This window comes from Dreissena polymorpha, chromosome 1 (assembly GCF_020536995.1).
Source record: "Dreissena polymorpha isolate Duluth1 chromosome 1, UMN_Dpol_1.0, whole genome shotgun sequence".
Classification (NCBI taxonomy): domain Eukaryota; kingdom Metazoa; phylum Mollusca; class Bivalvia; order Myida; family Dreissenidae; genus Dreissena; species Dreissena polymorpha.
This window is the reverse complement of record NC_068355.1, coordinates 142795671-142815286: the sequence shown is the minus strand read 5'-3', so window position 1 is coordinate 142815286 and position 19616 is coordinate 142795671. Positions and strand designations below refer to the sequence as shown.

The 19616-nt window shown below is 35.0% G+C and overlaps 2 protein-coding genes across 18 annotated transcripts in view; one reads left to right on the top strand and one right to left on the bottom strand.

The window, feature by feature from the left end:
* Positions 1 to 19616, bottom strand: part of LOC127853111 (phosphatidylinositol 4-kinase alpha-like) — a 190812-nt gene that overhangs the window by 97054 nt on the left and 74142 nt on the right. For 13 of the 17 annotated variants that reach the window (XM_052387340.1, XM_052387359.1, XM_052387354.1 and 10 more), the window contains exons 1-9: positions 12498 to 12639; positions 8795 to 8917; positions 8074 to 8167; positions 7567 to 7652; positions 6663 to 6735; positions 3827 to 4302; positions 3521 to 3595; positions 1767 to 1863; positions 600 to 794 (exon numbers count right to left, since the gene is read on the bottom strand). In XM_052387340.1, coding sequence (XP_052243300.1) covers positions 600 to 794; positions 1767 to 1863; positions 3521 to 3595; positions 3827 to 4302; positions 6663 to 6735; positions 7567 to 7652; positions 8074 to 8167; positions 8795 to 8917; positions 12498 to 12611 — 1333 coding nt within the window. In that variant the 5' untranslated portion in view covers positions 12612 to 12639. Of the gene's footprint in view, positions 1 to 599; positions 795 to 1766; positions 1864 to 3520; positions 3596 to 3826; positions 4303 to 6662; positions 6736 to 7566; positions 7653 to 8073; positions 8168 to 8794; positions 8918 to 12497; positions 12640 to 19616 lie in introns of those variants that run through there. The other 4 variants (XM_052387411.1, XM_052387420.1, XM_052387433.1 and 1 more) reach the window with 4 other exon arrangements.
* LOC127853375 (alpha-ketoglutarate-dependent dioxygenase alkB homolog 4-like) overlaps positions 12617 to 19616 on the top strand; it is an 87861-nt gene continuing 80861 nt past the window's right edge. Inside the window, exons 1-2 of the mRNA XM_052387871.1 lie at positions 12617 to 12788; positions 15807 to 16019. Coding sequence (XP_052243831.1) covers positions 12711 to 12788; positions 15807 to 16019 — 291 coding nt within the window. The 5' untranslated portion in view covers positions 12617 to 12710. The remainder of the gene's footprint in view (positions 12789 to 15806; positions 16020 to 19616) is intronic.

Below are 19616 nucleotides of genomic sequence, written 5' to 3'. Positions count from 1 at the left end.
TTGACTTCCGGAGGATTTTTTATTTAGATTGACCTAATGACCTCAATTTTGACCCTGAATTACCCAGTTTAATTGGGAAACATTTAATTACCAACTTTTATGAAGATTGTGTAATAATCAGTGCTTACAATGATGATGCACAACAAAAGATGGGCAAAAGATGTTCACAAAAGCTCACCATGAGCATATGCTGGTCAGGTGAGCTAAAAAGTCGCAACAACATAGAGGCACACAACCAACTCCTGCATGAATTGTGGTTTTAACACACAATCAGTACCTTACTTTGAACATTGCACAAAGATACAACAATATAAATAAGCCTAGCTCTGTGAAAAGGGGGTTTCATGTGAGTAAAGTGTTGTCCCAGATTAGGCTTAGAAGTCTGCACAGGCGAATTATGCAAGACACTTTCCGCTTGTATTATATTTAAAAGCAAGATCCAGTTTTGGAAGGAATTATTGTCCCTAAATAGCCTGTGCAGACTGCGTTGTCCCTGAATAGCCTGTGCAGGCTGCAAAGGCTAATCTGAGACGACACTTTCCGCACATGCATTCAACCCCCGGGCCCCTTCAAACAAAGCAATCCTCAAATGTACACACCTGACTCCTCCCTGACCGCCCAGAATATGAGGTCAATGCATGCAGCACTGCTGTAGACTACAAGTTCATACGTGCCAATGTTGACGTGGCGCTTGTCCTTAAGGTGCTGGTACATTGTCTCCAGGTTCTGATGACTGGCCGACCACAGCACCTTCACATACACCTCAATCTCCTTCATGAACCCTGCAGGTAGCTCTGTACACAAATTTAACTCAAAATCAGGCATGCAATGTTAAATAAACCCCAGATGAAAGAACTTTTCGTTATTTCAGCATTGATGGGATTGAGTATGTCACAGGCATACCAATAACATCATTTTGCTTATTTGCATGATGTCATTTGATGTTTATCATGTGGGTTTTTGGGGGATTTTTTTTCTATTTTCATTTCTTTCGTTTCAAGATTGAGACCAATAATTTTGAGCAAATGATGGGAGAAATAAAATACCACATATTTATGTGTAGAACATTTAAGTTTATTTGCTCAGCAAGAAAACATGAACCATTTGCTAATATTTATGGTAAATGTTTTCTATGCCCCACAAATAAATTTTATTTCATCTTCATTCAACACATATTTGTAATATTTTAGGCTGCCCAGTGCTATAAGAGCCATGTGGTACTTTCTTACATTTAAGATAACCATTGATAGGTCGTAAAATACTTTCTTACTTTTATGATAACCATGGCTTATAATAGTGGCAATAATACTTAGATGAGATTATTTTTCCACAATATATTATTTCATTAGTATCAGCAATTAATAAAGTAGGCTTTTAGACTTATCTACTTCAATTTATTTCAACGCTAGGGTTGTGGCAAACAATCACAGTCCTATATTCCTGTTTTTAAGTACCGTTTCCCATGAATTCTTTTTATTTTCATAAAAGATGGTTAACATGTAATGATTGAAACAAGATGAAGATTGCATGGAGATTAATAGCATTCATTTTTTCTCAATTAAACCAAAAGAGTACTCTTAAAACACCTTTCCTAATGCTCTTGAAGTGTTGCAGGCATCTTTTTTACATAAACAAAAAATTGACATTAAAAAAATCAACTTATTGCAATTAAAATGTAAAATACCTATCTTAACAAAATTATACATAGAAAACTGTATCAGTAAAAACTACACACCTATAAGCAAAATTCACTAAATAGAATTAACCTTTTTCTTGTTCCAGTATATCTCTTAGCAGTGTGACAAGCACTTGGGTTAAAACTTCACTGTACGTGTGGTAGACAAACTTTGACATCACACCAGACTGCAATATAAATGAATCAGCAAGACATACTTTCACTTATCTCTGATTATCATGAAAACCCCACAAATGTTCTGTACAACTATCAGTATTGCTTAGTTAGGCATTTTAAGGATCATGAAAGAGGTGTCCCTAGACAGTTTGCTCCACTATGCTTCTGCCTTGATAATTTTGTGTATGTTTGCTGTTATTAAACTAATATAATGACAACAAAGATATGTTAAAGGTTGAATATATTAAGTAGATATAAAGTTTATATAAACTTAAAGATAAACATTTGTACATTAAAACAAGAAATGTCACCTAGAAAAGAAAGAAGATTTTCCAATTTTCAGAAAATTACAGTGCAACACCTGCTCCAGACCAGTATTAGTGAGCACAAACACCTTTTTTATTTTCAGTTACAGAGCCATTGGTCCCACTGGCCCCAAACACAATCCCTCACTAAATTCACAAGTAACCTATCGACACTCAAAGTATAGGGGCAATATCTCAATCCATACTAAAGTTATTGAGTGCAAAATTTACTTTTTTTCTTAGTAAATGGTCCTTAATGCAACCCCATGCTAGATATAGGAGCTTTCGCATGCAAACATTTATCTGAACTTTTGAGGTACAAGATAGAGAATCATTTAATTGCAAGTCAAAGTTATGGACCTTGGTCTGCGACCTCACATGATTATCATTAAAACGTGTGTGAAGTTTTAATTACCTGCAGTAAAATCAATGATGCATGTAGATGATGCATTTTGACCTTAACAGTGATTTTTTTACCTGCAAGTCCCGAGTCCTGGACTCACAAAAATCAGCAAGGATGCAAATTTTCAAATTATGTGAGTCCTAATGATGCATGAAGATTTCTAACAAAATTTAATTTTGAGGAAAGCAGAATATCTTAAAAATAATCAGTACGCAAGGTTTTCAACAGCTTAAAGTGTACAGAAGCCAGTTTTACAAATTTCTGTAACCGGATACTGCAATGTTTTTAAAAAATGTTTGGACTCATTCTTTCAATTTTTGGACGCATACATTGCAAGTCATCGAGTCCCAGGACTCGTTTATGGCAGTTTGTAAAAAAATCACTGCCTTAACCAGAACATTATGCAGACACAGACACTTGGGTTAGTAGTAAATCTCAAACTCAACTGTACTGTCAATAGTCAAGATACAAAGCTAAAATTAAATATTTTTTTTTATATTTTATGACCAGGAGCTCCAATTATTCATTCCAGCTGATTTCAAAGAAGATAAACAGATACATCAACATGGTATATTATACAGCTATTACCAAGGCGGATTTAGCACAGCAGCCTAACCGTGGCTAGACTTCAAATTCAATATGGAACTTATATATACATATATATAAATGTTTTAATTCATACTGTTTAATTCATACTGTCATTTTGCTTGATATTTAATATTTTAATATATGACTTTGATGAAATGACTTGTAATATAAATAAATAATAAATGAAAATGTGTATTAATCATTTAATGGCTCAAAAGTAATGTACATTTTGATTTAGAACACATACAAAATATAAACAAATCGACACATCAAAAGGTGCCCGCCCTCTTCTGCCCCAATCCCCTTGCACTCTGTCTTGGTGCTGTGCCTGACCTAAATCCTGGGAAAATGCCTGATTTATAACCATGTTACCTGGCATTCTGCATGAACGTCCTCCAGGAAATCGTCTAGTCTTCTCTGTAGTTCTTTATCCAGCAACCGCTGAGCCTAATACATACATGTTTATTAAACAAAATGCATCCATGATCGCACCACAAATAGGGCAAAAAGTATTTTACAAACTTAACACCTTTGTTTTAAAAAATCATGGTAAATAATGTTGTTTATGCATAGGAAAGGATATAGTTGTTAGTACATGTATTGGCTTTATATAGAAGGTAACTTAAACAAATATTTATGAGAAATTGTGTAATTCCTTCAAACATAAAAATAACTTACAGTTTTAAACAATCTCTTCATTTGTTCATTAGTAAACTTCAAATGCTGCTGCTCTGGTATAAGTTCAAACCCCCATGGCTTGCTTTTTGTAAAGCTGGAACCCAACATATTACAATATATAAGCTTCAAATCTGGATTTGCCTCCCTTGCTTGTGTTGAGGTCTTCTTTAAAGGCTGGGGGAGAGGGGACGGAGTTCGCTCCCTTAAAATTTCAAAATACTCCAATGACGACAGTGCAGATGGTGTGGAAGGGGTATCAGGTGTCATCAGGTGACTGGAAAACGTCCGTGGCAGGATTGGCCGAAACGAGGGGAATGTTTTAGCACTTCCAGTGGGCTTTTCATCCTTCTGTGTGCAGGGTGTGTATTTTTGCGGGGCAAACAGCTGAGAAATAAGGGACTCTTTGTCATCACTTGACCGACCCATTGCCCGGGCAAGGCCTAACAGAATAGGCACTGCATTCTTGCATATAGAATCTGCAAGCATTAGATGATTAACTTATCAATATCATTTACATTAAAATTACTCTAAGTTTTCAGACACTACATATATAAGTTTTCGGAAACCCCCTTTTCTTGCCAAAATAATTATTTTTTGTGACTATATTTTCGGACTTACGGGTTTTCGTCCATAATTAATGAATCCAATTTTTTGGACAGTATATTTTACAGCGCTATTTGACTGGATTTTTACCTTGTTTTCGCTTATCTGGGACCCTTCAATCGTTGAGTTTTACAACCGGACTAAGGTCATAAAACCTGGCATAGAATGCCCTGAGGGAAATGAACCATTACAATTGCGTTATTGGGTAGATAACCTTGTATACTTCTACTTCTACTTCGTACTTCCTACAGTCAATTGCTGACTATTACAGGAAGGCCTATTATAGGCAGATGTGGACATTGTCGAGTCCGTTTCCTGGGAAGAACCAGTATACCGGTGATAAACAATGGTTTCACCCAACAGCATTTGAAATGATATCGTAATCAGGAAGCAGTATAGTTGTTTTTTTTATAACTTTTTTATTCACCATTTCAGGTAAGAGATAGCAAATAAGTGAAATTGTATTTATTTAAAGCAGAGAAGAAGAGTACAAAACAATACAATTATTGCACATTTATTAATTGGTTTTATTTCAAAATAATAATTGACAAACAGACATAAACATATATGTCTCTAAATTTTCTGACACTCGTACTTTTTAAATATTTTTCGCATCTTAATTCTTGGACAAAAAAAATAAATAATTTAATTGTCCGAAAACTTGGTGTTATTATGGTAATCCACTTGTTAACAAGAGGGCCTGAAAGGTCCAAAGTCGCTCACCTAAGCTCCAAAAGGACTGACCTGTTCTGTGCAGCCCAGGATATCATAAGAACAAATGTTTCAACTAATTTTCCTGAAGAGTGAACTATGAATGTGTTAACAAGGTTTTACTAAAGTCATATAAGGATAAATGCCCCGCCCTCTGGCAGCCATGTTTTTCAACAGACTGAAACAATTTTGGAACCTATCCAAGATATCATAAAAATAAATTGTTCTTACGAAATTCATGAAGATTGGACAAAAAAAGTGTCTTCTAGACTGTTAAGAAGGTTTTAATATAGCCATATAAGGAACATGCCCCACCCCCTGGTTTCCATGTTTTATTTTCAACTAACATGAACCATTTTCAAACTTGTCCAAGATATCATATGGACAAATGTTCTAACTAAGTTTCATGAAGATTGGACAATAAATGTGGCTCTCTACAGAGTAAACAGGTTTTACTAGAGCCATATAAGGAAAAATGACATGCCCCTGGCAGCTGTGTTTTTCAAGCAACTGGATCCATCTTCAAACTTGTCCTAGATATCACTGGGACAAATCTTATGTAAAAGTTTTATGACAATTGGACAATAAATATAGCCTACAAAAGCCATATAAGGAACAAGAGCTGTCTTCATAGGATGACATATGCCCCCAATAAAGGCTATGATGAAAGTTATGAGCATTTTTTGAAACCTAAATGCGGACCCTAAGTTCAAAGTCAAGGGGGTCAACATTTGTGTGCATATGGAAAGGCCTTGTCCATATTCACATGCATACAAAATATGAATGTTACATCTGAAGCGACATAGAAGTTATGAGCATTTTTAGAAACCTAAACGCAAAGTGTGACGGACAGACTGACAGGCGGATGGACAGTGCGATCACTATATGCCCTCCTTCGGGGGCATAAAAAAACACCCTGGGGACCATGTTTTTTAACAGATGGAAACAGGTTTTGAAATCATCAAAGATATCAGAAGAAAAAATGTTCAGACTAAGTTTCATGAAGATCGGACAATAATTGTGTCTTTTAGAGTGTTAACAAGGTTTTAATATAGCCATATAAGGAACATTCCCGACCCCCTGGCGGCCATGTTTTTGTTTCAACTAACCAGAACCATTTTCGAAAAAATTTCCGACCTAGTTTTGTTAAGGATGGACAATAAATGTGGACTCTAGAGTGTTAAAAAGTTTTTACTATAGCCATATAAGGAAAAATGCCATGTTTTTCAACAGACTGGAACCATTTTCAAACTCATCCAAGATATCAGTAGAACAAATGTTCTGATCAAGTTTCATGAAGAATCGGAAACAAATGTGGCATCTAGAGTTTTAACAAGGCAACAGATGACGGACAACAGGTGATCACAAAAACTCACAGTTTAGCATGTTGTGCTAAGGTGAGCTAAAAACTAAATCTTTACGCAGGATCCCCTACAATCTTGATTTAAAGCATTTAAAGCACAATTCCTGGAGAAAATTCAACAAAACTGTTCCATAAATATGTACATGCTAACAAAAGTACCTTTAGTTATTTCTTCTTTCCCTTCACACATCTGGCAAAGTTCAGCAAGGACATCCAACTGGGTGTTGATGATCTTAAAAATATGACTATTTTTATTATATCTGAAATCATTTCCATGATAAGTTCACAGTGTGAACAGTTGGCTTATCAGTTATTTTCTACTTGCTATTTTTTTAAGTCTATCATAAGATATTGGATGCAAAATGGTGTACAATATAAAATACATTTATGATACAATCAAACAATAGAGAAAGAATGGGGCAGATAAAGCAAGAGATAAGCCCAGTAATGACAAATACATCCCACATAGCAATATATAACAAGAGCACCACATAACGGGTGCCAACGCTCGGCTGTGGGTGCAGTTTTGAATAAAAGAAAGATTGTCAGAATATTTTTTTAGAGGTCACAGTGACCTTGACCTTTGACCTAGTGACCCCAAAAATGGGTGTGGTGTGTAGAACTCATTTAGGTGCACCTACATATGAAGTTTCAAAGTTTTAGGTGGAAGCACTTTGATTTTAGAGACAAATGTCAAAATTTTAGCACGACGCGTACGGCAGACGGCGGACGACAAGCTGGCTATGACAATACCTCAGGTTTTCTCCGAAAACAGCCGAGCTAAAAACTAGTAAAAATGAAATATTGAAACACAAGGCATTGCCAGTTTTAACCCAACAGGCATTATTTGAGCAATATTTGTAGAGAATTTTGTAAATTGAAAAGTGTAGGAAATTTTTCCCAGATACATTGTTTCTATGGAAAGGCAGACGGAAAGACACATGTCCATAATGACTCCAGTATACCCCCTTAACTCGGCGGTATAATAACACTCAATCATGTTGATACACATTCCAGTTGTAAACAGTAATATTAAGTAAACAGTGTTGTATAATGTGCTTACAAGGTCACTGCTGTGTGGGTTGCGAAAGGCAACATCACTTAGTATGGTGTTGAGGAAGAAACTAAAGCACTCTGGTCTTGGTAACTCTGTTATAAAAAGAAAAGTTTTTTTTGTTTTTTTGTTGGCATGTTATTCCAAGAATGGCACATTTTTTATTCAAAATATATTTTCTAGAAATTATGAATAAACCATGAATAAATTATGGGATATATACTAAACCTAAAACAAATAATATATACAAAACAATCAGTGCTGTAAAATACATTAATAAAACAAAATCTGTACAACAGTTTAGAACACAGAAAGACCCTTTATCTAATTTATCAATTAAAGCAATGTTTTACATGATTCAGTAAGTACTAAGTTTCCCTCATACATAGTCATTTTGTACATAGTAAACTTATAACGGTATTTATATTTAAATCTTCAAAGTATATGCTTTTTATGCAAATCAATATGTCACCAAAAAAGGAGCATTGTCAATATAATCAGCAGTCAGAAACCTACTGTAAGCTTTGGCACTTGGAGCTTCACTGCTCCACTTAGCAATTGGCAGTTTTTTTAGAATGTCCAAGAGATATGCAATAATGACATCCTTGTACTGGAACATAAAAAATAATATTTATTGCTGTACCATTGAAATATAAATAAAACATGCAAGTATTTTTTGATGAAACAGAATATTCATTCGGGTACTTACAAAAACAATCAATAATGAGAGCATTGTAATATACTGAGGTTGTCAATGAAATACATTTATGGGTATGTCATGCATAAATGGTTGATATTGACATTATCATTTTAGTTCAGGCTACAGCCCTCTGTTCCGTATGAATGTAAACCAAATGGTAGATCTTGGGTCCCCATGGGGACCATCACTACCCAGCTCTTTTTCAAATCTATATAAAAGATTGCCCATACACAATGACAGTACACAAGCATATCAGTGTCCTATGGTAACACATTGATGCCAGTACTCAGTGGTCATATGTTTGATCCATATCTCATAATAAACTACTAGTGAGACATTCAACCAAGGTGAAGAATTTTACCATATCCTCTGCAATATCAATCACATCGGTATATAATTTACTTAGACTGTTGTTTTCAGCTGTAAACAATTTCCTCTAGCTATGAAAGGTTGAAAGTTTTCAATAGACCCATTGGACATGAAGACGAAAAAAGTTTTGCAGACTGGACCAAGGGCATGTATGCACAAGTTTCCTACCTGTAGACCAGATTCCAGAAAGTAGACACCAAGGGCTATAACTGCATCTTGACCCCTCTTGTCAATGACTAGCCCAGTCAAAGTGTTTCCCAGGACTGGACATAGGTTGTAAATGCGAGCAACCTGTAATTACAATAAGATTAATTCTAACAAACAAATATGTTTATTAAACAGTTTATTAAGTTTTATGAATTTCAACCAATAAATCAAATAATTAGTTGTAAACAATTGATTCTGAGCTATTTTATACATGGGGTAGAATTCATATTACATCTTAACATTTAGTTTATATGTCTTGTAGCAGCACACATTCAGATAAATATATGATATTTTCAGTTATACTGAAACATTTCAATAGCAAATTGCATATAGAGACAATAATAATCCATATAGTGTAGAACAGCACATAAATAATACAATTACATGCAAATTCACAGTTTAAACCTTACACAGTCAAATGGTAATATGGTGGACTGTTAATAAAATTTGAATCATGCATTGGTTTGAAATTATAAGGAATAAATGCTTAAAGTAAGTTTACATAAGTTTTGGGCTAGCATTAAATAAATATTTGTTCATAAGTGTTAAAGCATTGTTTCGTAAAAAATTATAAGTAATTATGAATATGCCCTTGTTGATCTAAAGGCAAGAGTTGACAGTGGATCAATGCTACTCGAAAATAGCTTTTTTTACAACATGGGGTCAGTGTATAATTATGGACCTCATATAATATATAACATTAGTATCAATGTACACTAAATCATTTTATCCCTCAGTCGTTCATTAGAAAGTAGTGCCTATTTCTAAAGATTCCATTTTCTCTTCGGATTTTAAAGCAATGAATTGTGCAATCACAACAATGCTTTTGTGGTTATTTTCTGTATTTATGTGTGTGTGCAAAATGTTGGTGCAATTCATTGGGGACTACATAAAAATATTAAAGTTTGCGATGCTTATATTTAAGTACAAAGTAAAAACATACTTTTTTAGACGTTGTAAGACAGTACATTTTTAGTTCTTCTTGAATGCTCTGAGCTTTATAAGTACATACGTACAGCTCAGAGCTCTTCTTGTTAACTCATTTTTTAATGTCAAAAAATAATGTTCATGTATGTCTATAAAATCGAGTTCAATCAACATAATACATCGTTAGAAACACAATGCCTGTTATTACCAATATCAATTTGCGAATGAATTGTGGAGAAATACTCAAAACAAAAACTTTATACAAAAAACGTTATCAAACCGAAAGCCGAAGTTTTGAATTGGCCATTCGATCTATCTTACGGATGTTCCGGAGATAGTCGGTATATTACGATTGGTAGATTAGACACGAGATCTATTTCGCCGAGGATTCCGGAGATGGTCTATAGCGTATTTTCGAATTCGGAATTACTCGGAATACTTGGCTATGTCCATTGCAAAAACATATACATTTAAAAGAACCATTGACGTGTTTGAAACTTTGGATTAATATCAATATTATGCGAGCATAACATATCATGTAAGTTGTTTTAATTTGCGCATTATGGATATATTTACGATCTATTTGTGTTTATTTATGCCAGAAAATAAATTATGTGGCTAATATTTCCAATTAAACTGCCGGCAAGTTTCTATGGAAAATCAGGTCGCTGGGAGTTGTATTATTGCAACTAAGTACATTTTAGTGCAATTATTGGGAGCAAACATATGTATCTTTAAAATGTAGTTGCAATAATTCAACTCTCAGCTAAGGCTGAGAGTTGCAATGTGCTCTCTCTTGTCCATGGGTGCAAAATGTTATCAACAGTTCAAAGATTAATGAACACTGAAACTGCAAGAGCTTATTAAAATTTACCTATCTAAACCACAAACTCATCCGAATGGTACCATTAAAGCAAGAAATACTGTGAAACCATTATAAATCGTCAGGCATTAATTTTCATAAATTTCGTCTGTCGACCGATCGGCGAATTTAAGATCCTAACGAACAATCATGCTCTATGTTTGAAAAAAAAACAAACACTTAGTTGAACAATATTTAAAAACTTTACCGTAGACATGAGGCATTAAATTCCAACATAATCCATGCACACATTCACTGCTGTTTCGTAATCAAGATTAATCCGGTTTTGACACAAAGGGATGTAGATTACACAAGGTACTTAACTGACACGTTACATTTCTTTAAAACGCGTGTGCAGTACAGCTGTATCGAATGCGTTGACTTCGTTTATGTAGAATGGTAATGAATTAGCGCTAATTGTTTATAACTTTATTACCCATTAGGTGCATTGTGTTTTTCAGGGGTGTTGCATATTAGCCATCACACAGCGAATGCCGATGAAAGACAATAAACCAAATGAAAAGATGACGATGTGTGATCAACATGCGTATTTATAACAAATTAATAAAGAATATTTTAATTGCTGTTTGTTGTTTGATTGTTTGCGTTTCACCACACTTATTACTATTTATATGTATCAATTTATTTATTTTAAAATTATTGACATTATTGATTTATATACCGGTAGTTTACTTTTTAAGAACAAACACACACATAGAGTTTATAATTTTGTTCGCACCTTCCCTAATTGGTGCCGATAAAGGTAAGCTTGTTATCAGTATGTCAATTATAATAATAGAATAAGACTAATTGGCAATTGGCTTCGTTGTTACAAACACTCGTTAACGGTTATTCGATCCCACTTGTCCGCTAATCATAACAATGAACGTGTGAATGGCATACATTAAGAGGGTCCATTACTGTCCCTTGATAACAAAAGACTAGTTAATTGGCATGTTACAAACAGGTCCCACCTCCTGCAGTGATTCTCAAGTGTGTTCCCCCATTCGTACCACAATTTTTCGCAACTGCGATTGATCGCGAATATGTATTACACACATATCCGATATTAACTGACGCATTTTTTTAAAATTCAAAATCAGAAATTGGCGAATTTAAGTGCTGACGAAATCGTCATTTTTATAAACATGACGAAATTTTGTGCTGTCGAAAATAAATGGTTTCACAGTAATTGATTTGTATTGACTAAGGTTTTGTTTTGTACGCTGTATCCGTCCTATTGGAAAATTGACCCAATATAGGTCAGGTCGCATTACACCAATACTTGGTACGTCGCGTTATGTGTTGGAGCCAAAAAGTTCATAACGATGTGGTATTTGATACAGAATACACTGTTTCAAATTTGAACATAACAATGTCAGCAAGAAAAGTGTGTTGAAACATCGTCGTGTTTTTATCGGATGCATGCAAAGGATAACATCCGTAGGTTTCCATTCAGGTAAATTTAACATGGTTATGAAGTTTATTCATTATTTTCCTCAATTTGTCTCGAACGAGGTCTGTAACTCTGTTTAGTGAAGCGCACGGATTCCGTGCGCTGAACTGCACCCATGTGTATGAAGGAGTGCATATGGACTCCCAGAGCCGCCATAGCAAAACTTATCAAAGGTTCTGGGAGTCCGTTTATATGGACTACTTTAAAATGATACCAAATCTGCTAAATTTGATACACGTGAAAGGCATGAAACATGCTTTGAAAAGTGGCAATTTTATAATAGTACCCTACGGATTTAATGTGAATTAGTGTTTTTAAGCCGCAACAAATATGCTGACCTGTCAAAACTGGACTAAATCAGATATGTTTTCTTCAAAACATGCATCGTACAAAAAATATTTTGAGTCCTTAATAAATACCTTATCCCATGGTGAAGGATTAATTTCAGCCAGTGATCTTGCCAACTGGTTCAAAGTCTTCGAAAACAGACCATTTTCACTCATTTTATTCCTGTCAAACGTCCAGTAGTGCATTCAATAAAATATGATTTTGTAAAAATTGCAAACAGTATAACGCAACTTCGCAAGTGATATTATTAACACACATAAACGATTTCTCATTCAGTCACAGTAATGACTTGTGCTTGCAAGGGTATAAGAACTTGCCCCATATGTGAATCCAGGGGTAAAAGTCAGATTTTCAACAATGACGTAAGACATATATTATAATGACAGTAGCAATGATAAAATCTATATTTCGGACATTTGATTTCGGATACTTATCAAGTGGCTGGAATAATTTGCGTAAAGAATAAGTCAAAATACTAAAAAGTAGCTAACTTTATTGACTTAATTTCAATGTCATGTTTTTATGTTTGATTTTTGCATACTTAAGGAGCACATGATAATGATTATTTTGAAATATACCTGTCATTTTGCCAATTACAATGTGTTTATTTACATATAATTTTATTAGTTCTTCTTGAATGCTCTGAGCCATTATAGACCAGTTCACGCGTGACGTCACGCGCACCTGCGTGTTTACATCCGGGCTATATTGGCAGTCAAAAGAAAGATACAATCAATGGGGAGAAATAGAGCGTGATCGGTTAAATTTAAACGATTATATTTAGATTTTATTTTTCAACATGCCAACAAGTTGTTCTACGTTACTGAAACAAATAAGATTGAACACAATGAATAAATAGATCAAATCTAAATCAAAAACATTTACAAATTAACCATAATGTCTGGGCAGGGACCTTTACCCTGGTCCTGGAAAACTAACATGTTGACACATTAAATAAACATTTAATTAAATTAAATGCAATAGTTTTCATTTGATTGTTTGCATCAATCTTAAAATCGTTTAAGCCTTTGTATACCGGTGTTTTATTGCCCCTTTGTTCTGCCTAATCCGATTATCTCGTTTTGATCAGATATTGTCCAGACCTAACTAACAACATGGTGTCATAAATCACACTAGGTGGCAGATGACAGTCTGGTCATTAAACGCAATTGATGATGCCACCATGTCTTCATTCTGGTAGTATTAAGTAACTAGGCATTTGGTTGAATAAATTTACCACCGACATACTTAACAGTTGCTTAAATTAGATATGTTACATAATTATTGTACAAATTTGAAGTCTATAGATTATCAGAAATTGAACACGGTAAAGAAAAAGGCCCGTTTTATTTATAAAAAAATAAAGTATTTATGAATTATAAAATGTAAATAAAAAATATTTAACGTATTTAGCGGGCATCGGTTAATTATAAATACGTCATTCAGTATGAAGATGTAATGTTACGGCAATGCACGAAATACATCATAAAAACAAGAAATTACGTTTGACATCAATGGGGGTAAATAATAATGAAACAATGTGTATATATTATATTATATATGTATATATATTATGTTGTGTGTGTGTGTGTGTTTGTGCGTGTGTGTTAAATGTTAGATAGTTGTCACTCATACTTGATCACTAGTAACGAGTTTACAAAATACATGAATACACAGTTCAATTTGCATCATGTGAGGTTATGTTTTTCAGTTAAATGTTAATATTCCTCAAGTCATTCTCTGAACAACACCCATCCAAATTAAAATAACATGTAAATACCGTCATGAACTTCGCTTTTAATAGGGCTTTGTAGTACGTTTATTTTCAATGAAACACTTACACATTCTAGTTTACGCATGCAATTGATAATTATAATTTTATAATTAGATGTATCATTATTTTTATTGAAGCTTTTCTGCAAATAATTATACGGCTAATGCATAGAGCTCTTTGTTGCGTCGAATTGTCTGTCGTTCAGTCTTCAGACAATCTTAATTACTTTTATGCTAATGACGCGTTCTTTTAAAATGCAAATAAATGTGTTAATGCATTCTTTTGGCACTGAACATAATATTTTTTAAAGTTTCTTTTCGATGTATTGACTAAACAGGTCTCGTTATCCATATGCTTTGCGTTAGCTGTAAGCAATGCTTTTTGACTACCAGTGCATTGCGCATGCGCGAAAATCGGGAATCAAAACAATAACAATGAACTGGCCTATTAGTACATATGTACAGCTCAGAGTTCTTTCTTGTAACCCATTTTTTCATGTCAAAAAATTATGTCTCGCGTATGTCTATAAAATCATAGTCAGAACTTTTTAATGTTGAGCCCTTTAACTATGCATATGTACAAATAACTCAAATTATTTAATACCAATTGACAAGTCAATTAAATTTGTTGTGCAAACAATTATTTTTCCTTTTAAAAAGGGCGACAGTCTGGTTCAAACATCGTGTTTGTATAAGTTTGCACATGAGGTGTTTTTCCCAAGCCCTTTTTTGGTGGCGCTGCGCCACGCTGACGTTCTGAAGCGCTTTTGCCCTTTTCAAAGGCAAAACCCGCCACGGGCCCTTACTGATAACATCTTAATTGCCCCTTGACCAACCTTCTTAGCCGAATAGTATCCAATCATGGCGCAAGGCAGCGAAGATGCGCGCAGTTGTTAATTAGTCATGCATGATTGACCCCATGTAAATATCAGTCGATAAGTAAACTAATCAGTCCGAAATGTGTACTCTTCAACGATAAAATCTTAGACAGTTACAAAGGAGACTTTGAATGAAAACTGAGTGTTATCCTCAAATTATACAGTATTGTAAAATATCAAAACATTTATTTCTTCAAGTTATTTAATTTTCAAAAGTTGTTTCTTAATTGTTCTGGTCTTTTAGTTAAATAATTATTTTAACGATTATTGTACCAATACTACCATATATACTAATTTAACAAAATGAGAATTAGGCGCACATATACAATTATACGTTGCTATGCACATCTCTGTGGCTTACATCATTTGAACAATATGGCTGACAATATGGAAAATAAATTGTAACTAGCTGCAAAAATGACAAATAACAATCAAATTAAAGATGGGAATCATACAATTAGGAGGGATTAATGAAATGCCTGTGATAACTAAAGATGAATAAAACATATTAGATACAATCAACATATTTATTATGGCAGCTAGCTAATGACTGTCTCCATTTCATTCTATATTCTTTTTTACACATCTGTGGAAAAAATTAGGACTTGTTCATGTTTTTTGTTGAGCAAGGTCATTCACCAAAATTAAGAGAAAAATACAATATTTTTTATTGATAAATTAAACAATCATTTAAACTTATTAAACTGTCACAATACACAAATATTTCAGAACACTGATGTGGATGTGTATTTATACTGTCCATCATGTCAAAAGGGTTGGTTAGAAGGAAAGACGTGCCACCCAAACCACATTGGTACAAGCATAGAGTTTCCAGGCATCTTCATAAAGCAAGACTTTGTATCTGAAACAGAAGAAGCAAATATTTCCAGCAAGATATATCAGACTCCATTTGTAGAATCGCAGTCAGGTAGAAGAAAACAGGTAACTCCATTTCCTAACCAAAACACTTGAATATAAAATTAGCTGTTCCATGACAAAACCAACATCTGACAGTGGCATAAGTATTGGGGAGCATTGATCAGGGCAGGAAAATTATGTTATATGGCACTCTTCCTGTAGGACAACTTGCAGTGATTTTCTCCGTTCATCCTAGTGCGCATTGTGCAGGTCCTATGTCAAAGTAGGGTTTGTTTATTAACAATATGTGTTTATGATAATTTATTGTACTTAATATGACAGAACTTTATTGTGTTTTTTAATAAATATTTAAGATGTAACACAGCTTTACCTTTTTATTTTTACATCAATTATTGAATATATCATTACAAATTCTTGCCCTCTCTGACAACCAACCTAGGCATTTCAACAGAATTTTGTTAAGAATAAGGGACATATACTCACAGTTGGCAATGGGTTCAATTTTGTCCTTAATTTTTAGCTTGGCTGTTTTCCCGAGGTATTGTCATAGCCTCTTCATCGTCCGCTGTCAGGGCGTCGTGCTAAAACCTTTACATTGGCTCTAAAATTAAAGTGCTTCCATCTACAACTTTGAAACATCATATGTACATGCACCTTGATGAGTTCTACACGCCACACCCATTTTTGGGTCACTAGGTCAAAAGTCAAGGTCACTGTTACCTCTAATATAAAGCTTTAACTTTGCCTCTAACATCATAGTGCTTCCACCTACAACTTTGAAACTTCATATGTACATGCACCTTTATGACTTCTACACGCCACACTCATTTTTGGGTCACTAGGTCAAAGGTCACTGTGACTTCTAATATAAAACTTTAACTTTGCCTCTTACATCACAGTGCTTCCACCTACAACTTTGAAACTTCGTATGTACATGCACCTTGATGAGTTCTACACGACACACCCATTTTTGGGTCACTAGGTCAAAGGTCAAGGTCACTGTGACCTCTAATATAAAACTTTAACTTTGCCTCTAACATCATAGTGCGTGCACCTACAACTTTGAAACTTCATATGTACATGCACCTTGATGACTTCTACACGCCACACCCATTTTGGGTCACTAGGTCAAAGGTCAAGGTCACTGCAGCCGAGCGTGGCACCCGTTATGCGGTGCTCTTGTCATATGTAAATTTCTTCATTACTTCAGACCACATTCAAGCACACTCAGTTAATTACTAGCTCATCTATTTTTTGAAAAAAAATTATGAGCTATTGTCATCACCTTGGCGTCGGTGTCCGGTTAAGTTTTGCGTTTAGGTCCACTTTTCTCATAAAGTATCAATGCTATTGCATTCAAACTTGGTACACTTACAAACTATCATGAGGGGACTGGGCAGGCAAAGTTAGATAACTCTGGCGTGCATTTTGACAGAATTATGTGCCTTTTTTTATACTTAGAAAATTGAAAATTTTGGTGTAGTTTTGTGTTTAGGTCCATTTTATTCCTTAAGTATCAAAGCTATTGCTTTCATACTTGCAACACTTACTAACTATCATAAGGGGACTGTGCAGGCAAAGTAATGTAACTCTGACTGGCATTTTGACAGAATTATGTGCCCTTTTTATACTTAGAAAATTGAAAATTTGGTTAAGTTTTGTGTTTAGGTCCACTTTATTCCTACAGTATCAAAGCTATTGCTTTCATACTTGCAACACTTATTAACTATCATAAGGGGACTGTGCAGGCAAAGTTATATAACTCTGACTGGCATTTGGACGGAATTATGGGCCCTTTATACTTAGAAAATTGAAAAATTTGTTAAGTTGTGTGTTTTGGTCCACTTTACCCCTAAACTATCATAGATATTGCTTTCATACTTGGAACACTCTCAAACTATCATAAGGGTACAGTAAAAGGACATGTTGCATAACTCTGGTTGTCATTTTTACGGAATTATGGCCCTTTTTTGACTTAGTAACTTTGAATATATGGTTAAATTTTGTGTTTCGATCCACTTTACTTCTAAAGTATCAAGGCTATTGCTTTCAAACTTCAAACACTTTCATGCTATCATGAGGTGACTGTTCCTGGCAAGTTCAATTTTACCTTGACCTTTGAATGACCTTGACTCTCAAGGTCAAATTATTAAATTTTGCTAAAAATGCGATAACTTCTTTATTTATGATTAGATTTGATTGATACTTTGACACAACTACTCTTACCTGACATACCACAATAGACTCCACCCAAACCATTCCCCGTGTGCTCCCCCCCTCCCCCCCTCCGCCCCCGAATCACTCCCCCACAATTTTTTTTTTATTTATTTTTAGATCATCTCATAAATGACCACCATACCCTCACACTATAATATCCCCCCCCCCCCAAATTGTTTTAAATATTTATTTTATTATTTTATGTTTGAAATACCGTCCAACCATCCGAATTCCCCCCCCCCCCCTAATTTTTTTTTTTTTTTTTTAAGATCATCTCACAAATGACCACCACACCCTCACACTATACTATACCACCCCCCCCCCCACCTTAATTCCCCCCCCCCCTATTTTTTTTTTTTTTTAAGATCATCTCACAAATGACCACCACACCCTCACACTATATACTATACCCCCCCCCCCCCCCCCCGAATCCCCCCCATCCCGAATCCCCCCCCCCCCCCCCTATTTTTTTTTTTTTTTTTTAAGATCATCTCACAAATGACCACCACACCCTCACACTATACTATACCCCCCCCCAAACCCCACCCCCCCAAATATTTTTTTAAACGGTTAAAAAACAAATATTTATTTTTATTATTTTATGTTTGAAATACCGTCCAACCATTGCACCCAAGAATACCCTCCCACCCCCGAATCCCCCCCCCTATTTTTTTTTTTTAAGATCATCTCACAAATGACCACCACACCTTCACACTATACTATCCCCCCCCCCCCCCAACCCCACCCCCCCCAAATATTTTTTTTAAACCGTTAAAAAACAAATATTTATTTTTATTATTTTATGTTTGAAATACCGTCCAACCATTGCACCCAAGAATACCCTCCCCCCCCCCCGAATTCCCCCCCCCCTAATTTTTTTTTTTAAGATCATCTCACAAATGAACACCACAACCTCACACTAAACTATACCCCCCCCCCCCCATTTTTTTTTTGAAATGCTTAAAAAACACAAATATTTATTTTTATTATTTTATGTTTGAAATACCGTCCAACCATCGCACCCAAGAATACCCCCCCCCCTCTTATTTTTTATTTTTTTTTTAAGATCATCTCACAAATGACCACCACACCCTCACACTATACCCCCCCCCCCCCCCTTTTTATTTTTTTTGGCATTTTTTTTTCCGCATTTTTGGAAGATAATGTAATAAATGTCCACGCCCCCACACTATACACCCCTCTTCACTCCACCCCTCCCTCCTTTGTGATTGAAAATGAGAGTCCTTTCACCTTTAAAAAGAAAATAGATGAGCGGTCTGCACCCGCAAGGCGGTGCTCTTGTTGAAAATTTAGGAACAGGGGTGTTTCTGAATAGAAATTTCAGACACAGGGGTACCCGTTTTTGGAAATTAAGACACAGGGGTACCCTGATGGAGAAATTCATGCACTGGTGACATGGGTTGTAAATGCGAGCAACCTAAC